The following is a 19,684-nucleotide window of genomic DNA, read 5'->3' as shown; positions in this document are numbered from 1 at the left end:
GTCAGGTTAGTTGGCTTTGCCCAAATTGGAATCATTTCTGACTGCACACCAAGTGATCAGTGATCAGGCTGCCACCCGGCAATGGCAGCAGACCCCAGCAAAGCGAATATCATTGTCAAATGCGCTTTTAATTGATGTAGACAGCGCCCGTACATATTGGACAGCCAGCTGGACACTCGAGCTGGGGCTCGACCACAACTGACAAGCGCACATTAGCAATAAAATATCTAATTGGCGTCTCTTAAGCAACAACAACAACAACAACAATAGCAATAGCAGAGTTGAAGTCAAGAAATGAAAATTTCATTATACGACTCGTGTTTGGCCAGGAGTCGAAACGTAATCGAGACTTTTGTTTGGAGATTTGCTCTGGCAATTGTCTGTTGTGTCTCTTGTGTGTGAGTGTGTCTGTGTGTGTGTGGCCTGCTACAGTTTATAGGCTGTGATTTATGCCAGCAACTAAAATTTATTTCATTTTTAATGAGTAATTTACACAAAATTGCATTAATTTGCGCGCCCAAAGCGAAACACATGCCACAGCGACAAGCAACACGCCATGGCGACAAGTCATGGCAAATTTCTGACATTTCCTTGATTTATATTTCAAATCGAATTGAATTCTCAAAAAATGCTTCACGGCTCACTTCATGGCGCTATGCCCATGCAATTGACAATCAATGCAATTAATTATAATTTTCGTATATACATTAATTTATATATATATATTTATATGTATATATATTTTAATTATATGTTTGCTGTTAATTTGAATTTAATTCACAAAATGCTGCCGCATTCCGAATTGCCGAAATGCCTTTGGCCAAGACACAAAGAAAATTGTTGGCAACAGCATGAAGTGTTGCCAATTAAGCGCCACCACATGCAATGTGCGTGGCCGTGTGCGTGCATTGCCTGGCAATGTTGCAACGATTACCATATGCGCAGCAGATGCCGGCCAAAATGGTCGTTGACAAACGCAGATCAAACGACGCCCCGGACTTGGATTGAGATGATTTAGTGTCACAGCGGCCAGTTGACCATAAATGCAACGTTTAAATTAATATGTACGAACGTCACCTAATGAAGCGGCTGCCCGCAGCCAAAGCGGACAACGTGACCAACACGGCGCGACGGTATTTTTGGAATTTTTACAACACCCCAGTCCGCTGAAAGAGGCGACAGCCGGGTCGTTCCACCGGTCCGCTTGCCATTTTCCATTAGTAACAAAAATAAATAAAAATAAAAATGAACAAAAAATACGAGGCGAAGACGAAACAAAATGTTGGAAAATAGTGCGAATGCGAGTAGTTTTAAATTATGGTAAAACACCTAGGCCATGATTTATAGTTGTTGTAAATAAAGAAATTAAAATGCTTTTATGGTCAACGGACAAGCGGACAGTCATGCGCCTGCATGCAGGCTGCGGCTTCTGTTTGGCCGGAGCCGCCTCAAATGAGCAGACAAAATTAATTGCCAAAATGTTGATAAGATTATTTTGTGCATGCACCGGCTGGCAATGTTGGCAACACCCCCGCGCCATTGTGTGCCTTTGCTGCAGGCAAAGTGTCCTTAATTAAAAATTTGTTGCATGCTGGCAGCATTTGGTTGCGGCACAATGTTGCCAATATTAATGTGGCTCTGTAATTGGTTTCCCAAGACCAAGTCACGTTAAGTCTATTACAAGAAATGCATTTTGGCAGTATGCACCCGTATGAGCGGGTGACGCGACTGTTGCATAACTCCATTGGTTTTTGTTGTTGTTGTTGTTGTTGTTGCCGCAACGATTTGACAAGCAGGTTTAAGCAGTGCACCTAGCCAAGCAGTTAAAGCTCGGCTCGCTGATTGGAAGAAAAGACGCCATTTTTATTTGAACTGTACCGTAATAAATTAACACTAAAAGCTCATCGTAAATGACTGGCCCGATGTCCAGGGGGCATGCGACAAATTTATGCACTCACACTCACACACACACACACGCGCACACGTATGCAACTGTAATTGGTTTCTGCATCTGCAACATTTAAGCCAACCTAACGACGCAGCGTCGCATCGTTGCGCACTTGTTTGCCGTTTGGCTAAGTCCGAATTTGGATGGTTTCTGCCACTAAAAGCTTAGAACAAGCTCGTTAAACGTTTTCAGATTGCATTGCGCTATAAATTCTGACAAAAATGTTGCTAATGATGTGTTATGAAAGGCACTCATAAATCGTTTGATTCCATTGCAACATTTTGCCAAGGGGTCCAGCGAATTCGCAAAGAATTTATTGGCCGCATTCTATAGTATTTGTTAGCCGCTAAAGATAAAAGTGAGGATTACACACATTAGAATATTTAAATAAGAGTTGAGGGTATTCCCGAAGCCGTGCTGCCCTTTAGACACACATACATACTCAAACTCACACAACATCTCGCTTGCGTTGCCTATTGCCTTAGCCCCACTCAATGGGAAATGCTCCTAAGATTTACTTCGGTGTTTGTGGCATTAAAATACATTTGTATAAATACCAAAATCCAAGACTGTTCGTCTACAATGATAATATTTGATGGGGGTAAGCTGAGGTATCAAAAAAGTAAAATATTTGGCATCTTCGTATTCTACACAAGAGTCTTCATACCAAATTTGCATCTAGTTCTTAAAAGATCTAGTATGTGCTCAATAATAGACTTTCGATATGGTCTTTCATTGATTTCATGGAAACGGAGAAAGATATCTATTAAATTTTTCGGGAACTTGGAGGAAATACGATCGATGTCTCTCTTCTTCCAACATCAAATGCATATATATATTCTATTTTAGAAGCTATACGCCAAGTTTGGTGACTCTAGCTCTTATTATTTACCAAAAAACAGGATATCGATATAGATTTTTATCGATTGCTTGGAAACGGAGTAAGTTATCGATTATCGGAAACAAACTCGATCTGCGCGGGAGCTAGGAGCATCTACATCTAAAATTTCAAGTCTCTAGCTTTTATAGGTTCTGAGATCCTTGCGTTTATACATACGGACGGACGGACGGATGGACGGACAGACAGACGGACATGGCTAGATCGACTCGGCTATTGATGCTGATCAAGACTATACTTTATGGGGTCGGAGATGCTTCCTTCTGCCTGTTACATACATTTGGATTTTGCACAAATACAATTTACCCTTATACCCATTTTTAATGGGTTCAGGGTATAATCAGTAAGATAGTGTAAATAGCAAAACAAAACCGCAATCTAGTCAGTGAGGACGTATTCAAACCTGGCCCACAAATGCTAGCTGTCCATATGATTTTTGCTATTGTGGCTGGCAGCCAGTCGCAACGTTCGTGGCCCGAGCAATTGCAGCAAGTCTGTGCTGTAGGGGATGACCCCGAGGCGGTGCCTAAGCACGCTAAGATCACACGCGAATATATCACATGGAGCTGGACAGCGTCTCACAAGTCCAGCTCTGTCGAGCGAGTGATTCGTGTGGGTTCATGAAATAGGCGCGCGTGCCTGGCCAGAAGCTAACAATTATATTGGTCGACCTCGATGATCTGCTGCAGTTACAACGTGAGCCATCGCAGCATACTGAACTACAACTTGGAGGGCCCCACTCTATTGAACTGGCGCCAGAGCACACGTCTGCGTTACTTTCACAACGAAAGGATATATGCTTTCCATTGGTGGCATGGATTAAGCAGTCAAGAAGTGCCCATCGGATGATTTTATTTATAGAGTGTGACACACACGCTGGCGAGCGCGGATTGCACCTGCTGTAGCCACTTATTTTATTGATCGGCTGCTGCAGTTCAGCGATAACTTGGCGCAGCGCTTAAAACTGGTTGATCTTTCCCACGGTGAGTCCGGATGGCTATCACAGCAGCTAAAGATCGCATGCAGCTTTAAATTAAGCGCAGCTTAGTAAGTTAGTATGCAGCTTATCAAATCGCTTTAACTGCTCGGGTGCGGGAAGTAATACCCTCTACTCAACGAGTAGAACCCCGAATCTGAAGCTTTCCAGTTGAGGGCTAGCTCAGGTCAACCCTCAGTTGCACACGTCACGAGATCTCGGAAATTTGCTCAGTTTGCCAACCAAAGGCGCGGGAAGCCTTCGCAGCGCCGCAAATAATCATGACTTAGCCCAGTATCCAGCAAGCAACTGCTCCAACATCATCAATGGCAGCAGCAGCAGCAGCAGCATCTGATGATGATAAATGTGTCGTCTGGTCCCTGGCAGTTCACATGAAAAACACATTACGCGCCAGCGTTTCTTAATGTACAATAATGATGGAAAAATCATGACACAAGCCTCACAATAATGTTGATAAATCAAAGCAAATATATAAGCACAGACGGGCCGCAGAGCTCAATAGAAATATGCGCTTACAGTTACAACCAATTGTTGTTGTTGTTATACCCTAAATGAGAGCCAGAGATTCTAGACACATGAGCTGGCCCATGGAGCATAAGCATTCCACCTAGGGACTCAGGTCTTAAAAAGGCGCTTTTGTGACTTTGATGTGGGAAACAATTCCAGTAGGGCATACATTGTTCGGTTCGTTATTATTATTATTTTATATTTTTTTGGTGTTGACATGGCCAGAACCGAAGCAGACACTAAAGTTATGAACCTGCGCCGCTCTGCTATAACAGGCATATACATGTGGCTCGTAGCAAAACAACTGCAAAAAAATGGCTAGCAACACGTTGCCAGCCACCGCCGCAGACTTGTTGACGGCAGCTTTTGTCTTGGCTGCCTTATTATACCCTGTGCGGTGTGAAAGTTGACAAAGGGTATACGCAGTGTGTTATACAATAATACAAATTGGGAGTCTTATAGATAACCTACCTATCCAGTTTTTCAGACAATTGAAGAACTAAAAGCCACTGCTCTTTATAAGTAGGGTATTCAGTGTCTAACATACAGTCAAAACTTTTCTAGTGGTCACTTTTTTAAAACCATTTTAAATTAAGCTGCACCCTGCTTCCCCTCTACCCGGCGAAGACTCCTCTTGAGTGTGAAACAAATACCTGACATTCGATGCTCGCCTAGCAAAGTTTTCATTGTATATCCTTTGCTTTTGATAAAAATATAAATTTGCTTAATTGGTCTCTTAATCCTACTAAGCTATAATTTTAAAATTTGGTTTTAACTTTGGTAAGGACTCGTTAGTTTTAATGAAAGCTCTTCGTGCTTCATCTTAGACCCACATAATAATGCAGTAATAGAATAAATAAAAACTCACCATAATGACTTGTTGTTGTACACTGAACACAGGGTATTTGCTAGTCTATCAATAAAACAAATCCATTTAATGCTTGCCTTATCGATGTTTTGTTGTTGTTGTTGTTAACTCTTGTTGTTTAAGCCATTAAAATATATAGTTAGTGTTATTGCTGTCAATATGAGGTTGGCAGTGGATCGCAGAGGGGTAAAAACAACACAGCACATGTCAGAGCGTTTGGCTGTTAATAATGTTGCTGCTGGCTACAAAAGTTGCTGATGCTCGTTGCTGATGATATTGATGTAACCATAATCACGATCTAATTTATTTACAAATTTTTGTGTTGAAATCATACGTTCGAAGTCGTGTTTAAAAGGTTCTTTATGATTTATGCGCGCGTTGAAATGCCAAAATGTGTGCAAAAACTTCTCACAGCCTCAAACGATAAACAGTGGACTCTATTGATTGGCATTGTCCAGAATGCAGCTGGGTCAGCTGATCCCAGGCACTGTCTCCGCTGTGCGCCGTCATGTCCGGGAACCGCTTTGAAGCGTTAATTTAGATGTATGGCACAAATCGCAACTAGCTTGATGCGTGATGCAGCCGCCAGGCCATGAGCAGCCGGCTGCCACCCAGCAAACGCAACTGGGCAATTGTTGCATGTGGCCCATTTGTCATGCAGCAGCGATCGTGTGCTGGGACTTAAGGTGTGCGGTGCCAGGTGAGATGCGGCGCAAGGTAAAAGCAAAGGCTCTGCATTAATCTCTGCATAGTCTGCATAGTCTGCAAAAATGTTGATAAATTAGTTGATTGTTGATTCCATGCGGCAATTGATGCAGTTGCTGCGATACTTGCACTCATACCATGTCACTGTGCCAAGGAGTACCCAAATAAACATATCAACATGATAAATATGCGGCCCATAAGCAACTGCAGTTATCCGAGTGTCCGGGCTACACGCAAAGCGAAGGACAAGCGCATAAATCAGTTGCCTTTTTTAATCGCTGATTTCCGCTTCGTTGGAAATGAAAACAGAGACATGCAGCAATGGTCAGAAAACTGGTTTGCCGCCAGTTGAGTACAGGGAGGATGATCCCAAGGCATACCGGAGGAAGATCTCATCAGAACCGATGTGACTGCCCTCGTACACTGGACAAAACTGCGGCTGCGGTTGGTGTTTACATTAAAATGTTTACTAAAAATTACTTTGTTTATTAAATCCACACATTTGAATTAGCTTTGTTTTTATGTTTTTTTGTTGTTGTATTTATCGCAAACTCTGCACACTTGTTGCTCTTGTTGTTGTTGTTGTTGTTGCTCTTGGTAAACAGTAAAACTTAATTTTACATAACCTTTGCCTCGGAGAGATCATCCAGAGGCTTGGTCTGTGGCGGAATCTTGTACTCCGTCTCTGGCGTCTCATAGATCTTCTCTTCCTTGGGCTCAACGACAGACACATTGTCTGGCAGTGGCTTCTTGGGTCCAATCTTGTTCTTAGGATCGTACGGCAACATGATCTTAACCTTGATGCCCAGAACGCCCTGGCGCAGCAGAACGTGACGTGTGGCAGTCTCGACATAATCGTTGCACGGATCACCAGAGTGAATCATGAGTCCATCGACGAACTTCATCGACTTGGCACGCTGACCACGCAGTTTGCCAGACACAACGACTTCACAGCCCTTGGCGCCAGACTCCATGATGAAACGCAGCACACCATAGCAAGCGCGACGCACGGCCAATCCACCGGTCAGCTTGTAACGCAGCGATTCAGCCTGGGCGATGGCGCAGAGACCACGAGTGGCGACCTTCTCGGCGTACAGCTCAATGCGGCCTGTCTCGAAGTTGAAACGCTTCTGCACCATGGCAGTCAGCTCACGAATGCGACGGCCCTTCTCGCCCAGCACTTGTTGGGTCTTGGTGGCCATGATGATGATTTCAGTGCGGGATGGAGTCACACGCACCTCAACACCGGAGTAACCATCCTCGGCGAGCTCGCGAGTAAGGAACTCGTTCAACTCCGCCTTGAAGATACCGTCGGAGACGAACTGCAAAATGAGAGAATAACAATTGTTAGCCATGCATAACCCAAGTCTTAAGACATCACTTGCTTCACGACTCGCATTGTCTATGTCATTGTTGTTGTTGTTTTAACTGAGAGCATGACACGGGTGCTCCACGCCTGCCGCAGACGCCCGCGATTTGAGGTTAACTTTTGTTTAGCACTGTTTTTTGCGGCACCGCCGCGGATTCCTCACACAACTTTATGCACAAAACATGTGCGCAGGTGCAGTACACTTCTTAATTCGCTTTCCAATGCAATTTTCCTTTAATTACCTTACGTTTCTTCGAAATGTTTAGGTTCATGTTCATTTCATACGACTCGCACGGAACGTGGTCAAAAAGAAAGAAAGACAGCGACCTGCTTTACCGATAACATGGCCGTCGCATACACTGCTTTGCCACCTGTAGGGTTGCAACGAAAAACATACCGATTGCTATATTACAAATTTATCGACTTACGTACTTACTTAAGTAGCAGCATCTTACCACAGGAAATCGCCATCATGCCTATGCGACATCGTCGCCCAACTCTTTCTTAAGCTTTTTCCCAAATAGCGTGCACATCTGAATGTTTATCATTGAAAAGCTTAACATCGATTCCATTAAATCAACTCTAAACGATATTCGCACGGAAAAGTACTAAATTTGGACAAAGTAGTAATATTCACTTTATCGCTTGCCGCCACAAATTATTAACCCATTATCGATATGCACATTTATTGACTATCAATAGCTGCATCGATAATTTGCCAGCTGTAGAACAAAGCAGCAACAAATTGCGTATCTTAATTAAAAACGAAAATAAATAACGGATTTAGGAGGATTGAATCAGCAAAATGTCCGAAATAAAGGCGTTGGAGCACGCCACACTAAAAGTGCCATACGAAATACTTAATAAACGCTTCAGATCTGCCCAAAAGATTATCGACCGTGAGGTTGACCAAGTGATGAATGTTTCGCGTCAAGTGGAAAAGGCCTTGGACGCCGAGCAGCCGCCCATATTATCGGATGTGGCCAAGCTAATGGGCAATGTAGCACAAAAGCTTCAGGTTCTCAAGCGCAAAGCCGACGAGAGCATCAACGATGAGCTGAGCGTCACACAGATTTGCAAGCGCAAGCTAGAACATCTCAAGGGCATTATGCCTCGCAACGCTGACGAGGTGTGTCAGGGTTCGGTCGATCAATGGAAGCGTATTCGTCTAGATCGCTTGGTAATTGAGCATCTGTTGCGCATGGGCTATTACGAGACAGCCGAGGAACTGGCAGCACGCTCTGATGTGCGTAATTTGACAAATCTGGACATATTTCAAACTTCGCGTGAAGTGGAGGACGATCTGGCCAATCACAGCACTACTAAATGCGTGCTCTGGTGCATTGACAACAAGTCGAAGCTGCGCAAAATCAACTCAACCATTGAGTTTAGCCTGCGTGTGCAGGAATTCATTGAGCTGGTGCGTCAGAATCAGCGCTTCGAAGCTGTCAAGCATTCGCGACGCTACTTCCCAGCTTATGAGAAGACCCAATTGAATGAGATTTGTCACGTGATGGCCCTGTTGGCCTATCCAGCCGACACCGAAATGGAGCACTGCAAGAAGTACTTGGATCCCAAGCGCTGGGAACAGCTAGTGTTAGACTTTCGTCACGAAAACTATCGCTTGTTCCAGCTTTCAAGCACATCCGTCTTTTCGGCAGCCGTTCAGGCTGGTCTATCAGCGTTGAAGACGCCACAATGCTACTCTCAGACCTGCCGCAATCTCAATTGTCCTGTCTGCCAGGAGGATCTCAATCGGATTGCCCTCAAGTTGCCATACTCACACTGCGTGCAGAGTCGCCTCATCTGTCGCGTTACCGGTCTGCCGCTGAACGAGCACAATCAGCCAATGATGTTGCCAAATGGACAAATTTATGGACGGCTAGCTTTGCCGAAGATAACCAAAGAGGATGGCACCATGACATGCCCCGTAACCAATGTTAAGTTTACAAAGCCTAAAATCGACAAGGTATTTATCATGTAAACCGAATAGTCTGAACGGCCAGACTTTGTTTAAAATTAACCCTCTATACTATCATTATCATTAAGCCAGAAACGACTATATATATATATATTTTGTATAACTATATTTCTATTATGTATGTATATTTAAGTGGCGCTTAGGTTTTTCAACAACTGCGCGTTTGAATTTCGATTACGATTAGTTAGTTCTCGTCCACATTTGATTGTCGACGCTGCGCCGTCGCAATTCTATTGATTTTTTCGACTGCGCAGTCAGTAGAAGCAGAAGCAGCAGCAGCAGTATGTCGATGTTGATTCATGCTGTGTGCAACGCGGACGACGTTATTTAATTCCTTCCTAAGTGAAAACTATGCAAATATATCAGAATAAATAAAGAGAAACAAAATCACATAAATAATAAGCAAGGCTTGAAGGGTTTCCAATTGTTTGGGTCTCCAATTTCATTTGCACTTGGACTCTGTATTGTTGTTGTTACTCCTACCCAGCTCAGCTGCTAAAATGCATAGGATATTGTGAAAATTTACAAATCGCTGACGCGACCCACAATAATTAACGCAGCATCTCTAGCTAAACAGCTGCGTCTTCTCCTATAGTAATAACAACAACAAACAGATACACAAACACCATATACGTTCAACCCCTACGGCCGAAACCTCACACCACCACCTCCACCTCCACCTCTACTGACACCACCAAAAAACAAAAGCAACAACACAAGCCCATCTGTAACACTAAACCCGCTCAGAGCAATACGCAAAATGGCTTTGGATTTTGTGGCCACCTACAAAGTGCTGGTGCTGGGTGACTCCAACGTTGGCAAGACGTGCATTGTGCACAGATATTGTGATGAGAAATACTACGACACATACATCTCGACCATTGGTAAGTGTTGCGACAGGTGACATACATATACATATATATTCTTTTGTCTGGCTTGAATAACAGCATCATCCATCCTTCACCCACACAGGCATTGACTTTAAACAGAAACTCATTAATCTCGATGGTGTGCCCATAAAGCTGCAAATCTGGGACACAGCTGGGCAGGAACGTTTCCGAACACTAACCACAGCCTATTACCGCGGTGCCATGGGCATTTTACTTATGTACGATGTGACCAATCTGGAGAGCTATAACAATTTGTCCTATTGGTTGCGCAACATACAGGAGAATGCCTCACCCGACGTTGTCAAAGTGCTGGCTGGCAACAAATGCGAATGCTCAACGACACAGCGTATGGTGGACAAGGAGAGAGGTGAAAAGGTGGGTGGCAAATATGTAAAAAATATACTCAAGAATTGCTTATAGAAGCAGATAAAAGTGGTCTTAAAAATCTTCTCAATCAATACAGCTATACACATATACTTAGATAAACCCTTACTTATTACACTATGCAACAATACTGCGGGTGCCAATAAGTTTTCTTTTATATGTAGAGAACATACAGTAGCTTATAAATGCCCAGTTTTTTTCCAGATATATTGATAAGCAAGCATAATTTTTTGTACAATTTGTTATATCGGTCCAATCTTATCAGTTTGATAGGAATAATCTTAAACATAAGCAGCATAAGACTAATGCAAAGTCCTTTTGAAATTTATTACTTTTAGATTGCCGAAAACTTTGATATGCCCTTTTTTGAGGTCTCATGCAAATCGAACATTAACATTGAGGACGCATTTTTGTCGCTAGCTCGTAAAATACGCGAACAGCGCGAGCGACGGGTAAGTTAAAAGCAAAACTATTCATTCAGTAACTAATCCTAATCATTTGCAGGGCGATAACTTTGACAATGATGAGAAACAGGACAAGAAATCACCCGGATCGAATGGCTTAGGAACCTTCAGTTTGGGTAGTCTATCCGGTGATAATCGTTGCACCTGCTAAATTGCCGTCAGCAAATAGTAGACCATTGATCCGCTGTGTAACCTGAATAAGTTGTCCAAAGTTTTGCAAAGCATTGTACAGCCAGCAGCAACAATTCATGTAGCCAAGTTTGTGCATGTTATAAACCAATAACGATAAATTTATCAAAAAAAAAAAAAAAAAAAGAATAATAATTAAAAACAAAGAAAACATTTTAAATGCATAAAACATTCAAGTCAAGCCTATGTAAAACGTACAGATTGTGCATTTTTTAAGATAGTCCAAGAATAGCATAATAATTTTAGCATATTCGTGCAAATACATCAATAATAGTCGCGACATAATTTCTACATTAACTAACTCGTGTACTTATTAAGCTAAATAAGTCTATATATATATATAAATTATATATTAAATATATTGTATAAAAATCGTAAACATAGCTATAATGTTTGACGCAAATAACAAAATCTGAATGTAAGCCGCCTGTAACGTTTGTTACAATTACAAACTTTTAAAGTAAAGCAAACTTAATAAAGTCTATTTGGACTGGTTTTGCTTGGATCTGATCAATTATATATTCATAATACAGAAACTCAATTGGTCAATTTTTATTTCAAAATTTTCCATGATTAATGTGATACCAATCAAGCTGTCAATTAGCGCGGCGGAAAGAGTTCCTTTAGCCTGTGGCTCCGTGGCGCCTAGCAACCAAATTGTCCACAACGATGAGCGATGTCATATCTTATGAGGAGCAGAATAGATAGTTGAAGTTCGATTTTTGTGCTGCTTTGACAATCGTGACATTTTGCGCGGATGATATGAAAAAGTTTCGGAACAAAGCCAGCTCCTTGCCAATCTTTAATGGGCGCATTACAGATGCAACCACGTTGACAGCTACATCGCTGCAGTTGCCGCTGGTTGGTCCACAGCAGAAGCAGCACGGTTGCCGCAAGCTCAGCTCTCGCGCTATACCCACAGTTTTCACCATAACCGACGGCAACACAGGCACGCCCAGCACATCGCTTGCTAAAGCCATGGCAATAAACCATGTGCCACATTCGCCGGATAAGCCGTTGCAGCAACTGGAGGTGCCCAAGGAGGAGCTGAACATAGCCGGAACCGAACTGGCCAACTACGAAAAGGTGCGCGTTGTCGGTCAGGGCTCGTTTGGCATCGCAATTCTGTACAGGCGCAAATTTGATGGCCATCATATTGTGTTTAAGCAAATCAATTTGAGTGAGCTAACGCCCCCGGGTCGCGATCTGGCCATGAACGAGGTGGAGGTGTTCTCCAAGCTGCATCATCCAAACATAGTCAGCTATCTGGGCAGCTTTATAAAAGATAATACATTGCTCATCGAGATGGAGTATGCGGATGGTGGCACCTTGGCTCAAATAATTGCTGACCGACAGGGCACACAACATTTTCCCGAACGCTATATAATCGCCGTCTTTGAGCAGATATCCAGCGCTATTAACTATATGCACTCGGAGAACATTTTGCATCGGTAAAGAGCAGTCTTTTCAGTATACAGCAATATATCTGTAGTGTTTGGCTATTTACAGCGATCTGAAGACGGCCAATGTGTTCCTCAACGGGCGTGGAATCGTTAAGATTGGAGACTTTGGCATATCCAAAATTATGAACGCAAAAATTCATGCACAGACTGTGCTTGGCACGCCCTACTATTTTAGTCCCGAAATGGTGAGTGTTGTCTTCTGTCTTCTCTTCAGACTTGACGAGCAATCTATTCCATGGGATTCGTTTCCAGTGCGAGGGCAAGGAATATGACAATAAAAGTGACATTTGGGCGTTGGGCTGCATTTTGGGTGAGCTGTGCTGCTTGAAAAAGACCTTTGCCGCCTCCAATCTGTCGGAGCTGGTTACAAAAATCATGGCCGGCTCCTATACAGCTGTGCCACCTGGCTACACCTCGGGTCTGCGCAGTCTCATGGCCAATCTGCTACAGGTGGATGCAGCACGGCGACCCACTGCGTCGGAGGTGCTGGTGTATTGGATACCCTTAATATTTCGCAGTCTCGGCAAGAACAAAGGGTGAGTTGCAAATACGCCGGCCGAAATTGATGAATACCCCATCACTTACCCCCTAGCTACACCTACGAGGATAATGTGAGCAACAATGGCAGCTTGATAGCGGCGCCAACGTCACTTTTTGCTAGCTGCAGCAATTTAGCCATGGAGCTGCCCACGGCCCAAACAGAAACGAGGAAGCTTATGAGCGCTGAGACAGTTGCGCCCCATGAGGTTATAGAGAAGCGGTAGGTTATTAGACCAGGCAGAGCTGGTTTGATAATCGTGCTAGCTACTTTTGCAGGTCTGTCTTGTACCAGCTTAAATCCTTTGGCAACAGCTTCAGCATGAGTCCTATACAGCTGCCACCCAAGGCATTTATTGTCTGCGTGGCCATGAGTGAATCCCACTTTGTGGTCATTAACGATGATGGCTCGTCATATGCCTGGGGCGAGGGCACACACGGTCAGCTCGGCCTGACCTCGCTGGAGACTTGGAAACATTATCCCGGACTGGTGCAGAGTGTACGCAATTACCATATGGTCAGCGCTTGTGCCGGCGATGGTTTCACAATATTCCTAACCCAATCCGGTAATCTGCTGAGCTGTGGCAATAACATCAAGTTCGCTCTGGGCCAGGACGAACAGAAGGATTATTTCACTCCTAAGCTTATAGCCAAGCTGGCGGATGTGCGCATTGAGCAGATTGCCGCCGGCCTGCATCATGTGATGGCACTGGGTCGCGAGGGCGCCGTTTATGTTTGGGGCACCAGCGTGTCTGGAGCTCTGGGCCTGGGCAACCACCAGCAGCAGCAGTAAGTGAATTTTAATTAAACCGCAAGAGACACAGGCTCAGACACCCATTCCTGGCATTATACTCATCAGAAAGCATCCACAGAAGATTTTGTTGTCGCATGTCAAGAGCAAACCCTCAAGGATCTATTGCGGCCCGGACACATCAGCCGTGCTCTTTGCCAATGGCGAGCTGCATGTCTGTGGCAGCAACGACTACAACAAGCTGGGCTTTAACCGTCCCGGCAGGATTACAGCTTTTGTAGGCAATAACTAGCACAAATTATGGAAATGATTTCAAAAATCTTATTTTCTGAACATAGAAGAAAATACAACTGCCCTTTAAGGTGCTGAAGGCTTGCTTCTCGTCCACGCATTCAGTGTTCCTCACTGAAGGCGGCTATGTCTATACCATGGGTCGTAATAAGGAAGGACAACGTGGCATTCGGCATTGCAATGCAGTGGAGCAGCCCACACTGGTAGATACAATACGAGCACGTTACATTGTGGTTGGATACAGGTTAAGCTAGTTGCTAGGAGTCCACAATGAATCGTTTCTTTAATTCGTAGAAAGCGAATTGCAATGATCAGTGCACCATAGTTGCCTCGGAGGATAATATAATTACGGTGTGGGGCACGAGGAATGGCTTGCCGGAGATTGGTTCCAGCAACAGCGGCTTGGGCTTGGAGGTGTGCACACCCAATGCGGAAATGGAGTTGGGTAACAATACAGCTGCGTTCACCAATTTCCTGGCATCGGTCTACAAATCCGAGTTAATCACTGAACCCATGGATATATTAGCGTAAGTTAAGTTTTCAGAACCGAGGTCCATGTAAGCCATATGATTTACCCTGCGCAGGCTGCACTCATCCAAGGAACAGTGTGAGCGCGGTTACTATGTGCAGGTGAATGATGTATTTCCGCTGGCTCATAGCGTTTTGGTGATGGTAGAGACGACCACACCGCTCATTTCCTCCTTTGAGGGTTAACATATGGACAGATCCTTACCGGAAGAGCACTATTACCCATTGCTAGTTGAAATATCGTATATCGTATGTATCATGTCTTTATTTATCAAAATTAATAAAAGAGCTTTGTCTCATTTACTGGTAATACCCACGATTTCGCGCCTCCTCCACAATGCTTTGCACCGCAGCGAATGCCTCACGAGCTGTTGGCTCAATCTCTTTGGCCGGCAAGATGAACATGTCATCACTATCTGATGGACCGCGCAGCTCAAAAGTAAAGGTAATCGGCACCTTCAGGTGACTATGAGCCCAATCCTTTGAGCCACCGCTTGAAGGGTAGATGGTCTCATGTATGCTGCCACTCTTATAAACACGTCCAGTGAGTGCCTTTATGCGCGCCGCTGCCAATTGGCCGATCGCCTTGAGGTCTGCATAATTTTCCACACGCTCTGCCGTGTGACCATATGGGAACATAATGAGCTGCGAGTAGCTGTGTAGAGATAGATAGGTGCGAATGCGTTCCGGTTCGACATGCCCTTCCAAAAACTGTATAATGCGTTGAGTTTCCAGCTCGCTGGCAGCAGCTGGGCCAGAGTAATCATATTTACAGGGATTGCCACTGGCACCCGTTGTGTTCCAGCTCAATGGAAAATTGCGATTCAGATCGACGCCGCGACATATACCAAAAAGCTGGCGGTTCTTACGCCACATCCGATCCCCAGTGAAGCTATAGTGATACCCATCCGGATTAACCGTCGGAAAGATCAGCCAGTTATGAGAGCGAGCCATGGCCTGCACTAAGGTGTCATTGGAGTGTAGCAGCTGATCAATAAAATAGGTGGCTGTAGCAGGTGCAATCCACTCGCGTGCATGTATTCCACTCTCTATGAATACACTTGTCAGATTCTCGCCACCAAAGGCAATCTTTACTCCCTTGATGGGCAGACCTTGAGTGCTCAGACCCATGTCCAGCACCTTTACTACTTCAGGTTGCTCACGTGCCAACTTCTCTAGCCAGTCATAGATGTTGTCCAGCTGAAAGTAACGCTTCCAATCGAACTGATCCGCAGGCGTGCTCTCTGCTGCTACATCAAGGTAGTTGGCGTCTATTAGCTCCTGAAAGTTGTAGTTCAATATGCGATGGCTCACGTTGTAGCTATGCAGAAGATCATCAAAGTCGGCCACTTTTGGAGCGGTCACCATAATAGTTAGCTTCTGGCCAGGCACTCGCGCGTGCCCCATAAAGCTGCACGAATCGCTAGCCTCCTCCAACGCCTGGAAAAGCTCGACTTGAGTGACTGTGGCCAGCTCCACATTATATATGCGCGTATGATCGTAGCGTGCCTTGGCGGAAGGAGCAGCTGCGGCCTGAGATTCGACGCCTAATACACATTGATCAGCCTTGGTGCAGTGGCTCGCAGCCCGAGCACTAGGGCTGAGAACGACCAGGAGCAGAACAGATGAGAGAGATAACATGTTCACTCTGCAACAGACAAATTACGATTGTTTGGCAATTTTACCCTCGCTTATCAACTTCACCTTTGAGGGCATAATTGATTACAGATGAAATTATATACATACATGAATATGTGTATATTTTGTTAGTATGGGTATGTTAGCGAAGCAAGATTACTGTTTCTCCGTTGACTCCGTTAATGAGATCAAACAACGGGCAAATACAAATATTTTAAGTGTATATAAACATAAAGATACCAGCTTGTAAATTCAACTATGTTTTTTAAGTTAAGCATAATAGTTTTAGCTTAGTTTATAACGTAGTACATTTAATATCGTAATAAAAGCGCGCTTACGTATTTTTTTTTAAATTGTAAGCCGATAATTATAATTTCGATATTTTGAGCTTCCCTGTTTACAAAAACTTTCAAGAGCTGGTCACACTATCAGCTGTTTTCTTAAGAATAAAAACCAATGGAATCTCAATTTGATAACACAGAGTAAGTGCGCTTAAAGTATGGGGTTTTGCAGTTAAAATTACATATGTTGACAGCGAAAACTATTGGAACCGCTCCTCGAGAGCTGCCTTTAGCTTTGACGACGAAGATGACGTTGATCTTGGCGATGCCGGCGTCAGAGGAAGCTCAGGCCATGCCAGCCAGAGCAGTAAATGGGACAACAATTCAATATTTAATGACGACACCATTTCAGAGGACAGTTTTGATAATAGTGCAGCGCTGGGAACACTGAATCATCTCTCCATTAAAGCCATATTGAGCGATGAGGCGCTTAATCTGGTGTTACAAGAACAAACATTGGACGATCATGTCATGCCCAAGGGCGTAACGCCCGAGGAAGAGCTAAAGCTGTTGCGACGCCAAATACAAAGTACTCTTTACAGCCCCAATCTGGAGGTTACCGCACAGAAGCTACTGCATGGCAAAGTGGCACCATTGGAAATGTTCAAATCGCTGCTGGAGAAGCAACAACTGTTGGATAGGGTGCTGGCCAACGGTGGCGATGCGATAATTGGTGTGCTGCTGTTCCTCAAACGCACGCTGAACACAACCCAATTCCATAACATACTGCAGCAGCGGCCCAAGGCGCTGGAACACTATCTCAGTTACCTGCGGCAAAGCGGTGATGTGAGCCACTATATTGATATATTGCAGCGCTTTGGACGCCACCAGGAAGCAGCTCTCAGGCAGTTTCAAGCAGCCATGACCTGCAGTGAATTGACAACGCGAAAACAGCAGCTGCAGCGTCTGGTTGATGCGTATGCCAGCGCTGGTGTGGGCGTCATTTCACTATATGAGCAGGTCTTTCATGCGGCCTTAAAGCTGCAGCTGGTCAAGGAAAGGGAACCTGTGACTGGTCTGGCCCAACAAATAGGTGATGAGCCCACGCCCATTGAGTTTTTGTATGTATGCTGCGCGCAGAACAAGAACTGGAAGGAACAGGACATGCTTAAGCTTAGCTCACCCCAACGCTTTGCTGCCGATCAGGAAATCTCACCAGCACAGTATGAATGGACTGCGCTAAATGAACGCGCCCATGCACAAGCCTATGTGGATTTGGAATGCATCTTTGAGCGCGTTTCCGGTTGGAATCCGCTCAAAACGAAGCAGTTTCACATTAGCTTTGATTTGTCACTAGCCGTGCAGCGGCTCTTTGAGTTGCAGGCGCCTGCAACAGTATTACAGCTATTTCTCTCCAAGATGAGCAACAGTCCCGAAAAATTGGCCTTGGCGCAACGAGTCAAATGCATCAAAGCCGTCATTGATGCTATGGTGAGTCTGAAACAACAGCAGGAATTGCAGCAATTGAAGGAAACGCTACCTGAACGATCCGAGGAGCAGTTTTACTGCGAGAATGCGCTCAAATTGCTGCAAAGCAAACGTTGGACTACGGACAATATTAAGCTGAAGCTTTAGAAAGCCTAAGAACGTTTATATAAATGTATTTTTTATTACCTTTTTATGTATGTATGTAATTATTAAAATTTTTAAATATATATTTATATATATATATTAAGTAATCGCAAATCACAAGCTGAATATCAATCAAAAGTGTTTGTGTACCACGGAACGGTTAAGGATAACCATTTCGGTGTGTTGTGTCCTTTAAACATTTTTTTTTACGTTTATTTTTTATTTTATTGAGTAAACAAAAAGCGTGTATAGCCAATAGCAAACAAAGCACTACAAAAATTATATTCTTTAAACAATTTGTTTGCCTTAAATATTTTTCTTAAATAACATCGCTATGAAAGCTATTTATATAAATATGCGCAGAAAACCGCAAACAACAGTTATGTAATTAAGTATAAACATAAGTGGGCGGGTAATAGACAATATGTAATTTTTTTCCTTATACTATCATCTGAATTTTGTCGAATGGCTGCATCACAAGAAAATCCCCGAAGCTCCCTAGGTCTACCAATTTTCAAAAACAAAACGGTTGATGGCAAGGATGTAAACGTCTTTCCCCAGCAGCCCAAAAACTCTGAATATATTGCCGAGATTTTCGCAGATCGAAACAACATTCCTACAGTGCTCAGTGGGAATTTGCCTCCCACATGGCCAATTCCAAATCTAACGAGAAAACCACTGACTAACTGAGAAATTAACTAAAGATTGGAGCTCATACAGTGTCGGAACAATTTGAAGCATGTGGACTTTTGTTCTCAATTCCAAGTGTGGAGCGAGTCATAGGTTTGCAAAGTGTATAGATGAGAGATGAGATCTTGCGAACATACAACCATCCTGAGAAATTTCATAGTCCATAACAGCATTCTGGGTTCTCCTAGATCGACAAACACAATACTGGCTTCACAGACTTCTACTGCTGACCATAGAGGCTGCCCTATTTATGCTACGTGGATGATGAATTAGTGAGCTTGTAAGCTGCAGTTCTCAGCAGAATACAGAAAATTGAAAGCATTGCAATCAAGCCTAGGTTGGTAATACGGATGGAATAGTTGACGATGCAGAACAAGCTATCCATTGAAGACGGGGATGCACCACCAAGAATGGGAGATTCAGTTCCGACATATAGAAGATCAGTAAAATGATCGAGGCGATGACGGCTCCAATATTGGTGAGTTTGGGAGCATGGGTTGAGTTCAATTTAGTTGGTCAGCTGCCTTGACAAAATTAGACAGACAATTAGACAATTAAACAGTATTTCTAATATTTACTTATTTGTGGTGTTTGTGGGCGGGCACTGCAACTGACGCCATCATTGATCTTTGGTTTCCTGCTCGAACTGACAACAAATCGTAAAAACTTTGAA

The 19,684-nt window shown here is 43.8% G+C and overlaps 6 protein-coding genes across 6 annotated transcripts; 4 read left to right on the top strand and 2 right to left on the bottom strand.

Annotated features, from left to right (window-relative positions):
- Positions 1-6,484: 6,484 nt before the first annotated feature.
- On the bottom strand, positions 6,485-7,631 carry LOC115761541 (40S ribosomal protein S3). Its single transcript, XM_030703324.1, has 2 exons — positions 7,535-7,631; positions 6,485-7,245 (listed from the first exon to the last, which is right to left on the bottom strand). Exons 1-2 carry the CDS (start codon positions 7,568-7,570, stop codon positions 6,541-6,543), a joined length of 741 nt encoding a protein of 246 aa, XP_030559184.1. The 5' UTR covers positions 7,571-7,631; the 3' UTR covers positions 6,485-6,540.
- Positions 7,632-8,008: 377 nt separating this feature from the next.
- On the top strand, positions 8,009-9,669 carry LOC115761560 (E3 ubiquitin-protein transferase MAEA). Its single transcript, XM_030703344.1, has one exon. The coding sequence runs from the start codon at positions 8,098-8,100 to the stop codon at positions 9,274-9,276; it is 1,179 nt and encodes a 392-aa protein (XP_030559204.1). The 5' UTR covers positions 8,009-8,097; the 3' UTR covers positions 9,277-9,669.
- Positions 9,670-9,747: 78 nt separating this feature from the next.
- LOC115761561 (ras-related protein Rab-8A) lies at positions 9,748-11,570 on the top strand. Its single transcript, XM_030703345.1, has 4 exons — positions 9,748-10,157; positions 10,246-10,538; positions 10,886-10,999; positions 11,052-11,570. The coding sequence occupies exons 1-4, from the start codon at positions 10,034-10,036 to the stop codon at positions 11,160-11,162; spliced, it is 642 nt and encodes a 213-aa protein (XP_030559205.1). The 5' UTR covers positions 9,748-10,033; the 3' UTR covers positions 11,163-11,570.
- Positions 11,571-11,779: 209 nt separating this feature from the next.
- Positions 11,780-15,042, top strand: LOC115761598 (serine/threonine-protein kinase Nek8). The gene is made up of 9 exons (XM_030703398.1): positions 11,780-12,651; positions 12,710-12,848; positions 12,916-13,199; positions 13,256-13,423; positions 13,480-13,989; positions 14,060-14,228; positions 14,290-14,475; positions 14,537-14,769; positions 14,827-15,042. The coding sequence occupies exons 1-9, from the start codon at positions 11,963-11,965 to the stop codon at positions 14,954-14,956; spliced, it is 2,508 nt and encodes an 835-aa protein (XP_030559258.1). The 5' UTR covers positions 11,780-11,962; the 3' UTR covers positions 14,957-15,042.
- On the bottom strand, positions 15,023-16,494 carry LOC115761599 (zinc carboxypeptidase). Its single transcript, XM_030703399.1, has 2 exons — positions 16,475-16,494; positions 15,023-16,418 (listed from the first exon to the last, which is right to left on the bottom strand). Exon 2 carries the CDS (start codon positions 16,409-16,411, stop codon positions 15,071-15,073), a length of 1,341 nt encoding a protein of 446 aa, XP_030559259.1. The 5' UTR covers positions 16,412-16,418; positions 16,475-16,494; the 3' UTR covers positions 15,023-15,070.
- A 314-nt stretch (positions 16,495-16,808) lies between these two features.
- Positions 16,809-19,668, top strand: LOC115761684 (vacuolar protein sorting-associated protein 16B). Its single transcript, XM_030703539.1, has 2 exons — positions 16,809-16,890; positions 16,944-19,668. Exons 1-2 carry the CDS (start codon positions 16,865-16,867, stop codon positions 18,322-18,324), a joined length of 1,407 nt encoding a protein of 468 aa, XP_030559399.1. The 5' UTR covers positions 16,809-16,864; the 3' UTR covers positions 18,325-19,668.
- The last annotated feature ends 16 nt before the right edge of the window (positions 19,669-19,684 follow it).

Source organism: Drosophila novamexicana, unplaced genomic scaffold, assembly GCF_003285875.2.
Source record: "Drosophila novamexicana strain 15010-1031.04,08,12 unplaced genomic scaffold, DnovRS2.1 tig00000485-arrow-pilon, whole genome shotgun sequence".
Taxonomy (NCBI): Eukaryota; Metazoa; Arthropoda; class Insecta; order Diptera; family Drosophilidae; genus Drosophila; species Drosophila novamexicana.
Note: the sequence above shows the minus strand (reverse complement) of the source record. Positions and strands in the feature narration are given on the sequence as shown.

Bases quoted from the DNA above. Each gene is read 5' to 3' on its own strand.
- LOC115761560 (XM_030703344.1), top strand. From the start codon at position 8,098: ATGTCCGAAATAAAGGCGTTGGAGCACGCCACACTAAAAGTGCCATAC.
- LOC115761541 (XM_030703324.1), bottom strand. From the start codon at position 7,570: ATGAACATGAACCTAAACATTTCGAAGAAACGTAAG. The intron at 7,246-7,534 runs GTAATTAAAGGA...CTCATTTTGCAG, and splicing joins ACATTTCGAAGAAACGTAAG to TTCGTCTCCGACGGTATCTT.
- LOC115761561 (XM_030703345.1), top strand. From the start codon at position 10,034: ATGGCTTTGGATTTTGTGGCCACCTACAAAGTGCTGGTGCTGGGTGAC. The intron at 10,158-10,245 runs GTAAGTGTTGCG...TCACCCACACAG, and splicing joins CACATACATCTCGACCATTG to GCATTGACTTTAAACAGAAA. The intron at 11,000-11,051 runs GTAAGTTAAAAG...AATCATTTGCAG, and splicing joins GCGAACAGCGCGAGCGACGG to GGCGATAACTTTGACAATGA.
- LOC115761598 (XM_030703398.1), top strand. From the start codon at position 11,963: ATGAAAAAGTTTCGGAACAAAGCCAGCTCCTTGCCAATCTTTAATGGG. The intron at 12,849-12,915 runs GTGAGTGTTGTC...ATTCGTTTCCAG, and splicing joins ACTATTTTAGTCCCGAAATG to TGCGAGGGCAAGGAATATGA. The intron at 13,424-13,479 runs GTAGGTTATTAG...CTACTTTTGCAG, and splicing joins CATGAGGTTATAGAGAAGCG to GTCTGTCTTGTACCAGCTTA.
- LOC115761684 (XM_030703539.1), top strand. From the start codon at position 16,865: ATGGAATCTCAATTTGATAACACAGA. The intron at 16,891-16,943 runs GTAAGTGCGCTT...ATATGTTGACAG, and splicing joins TCTCAATTTGATAACACAGA to CGAAAACTATTGGAACCGCT.
- LOC115761599 (XM_030703399.1), bottom strand. From the start codon at position 16,411: ATGTTATCTCTCTCATCTGTTCTGCTCCTGGTCGTTCTCAGCCCTAGT.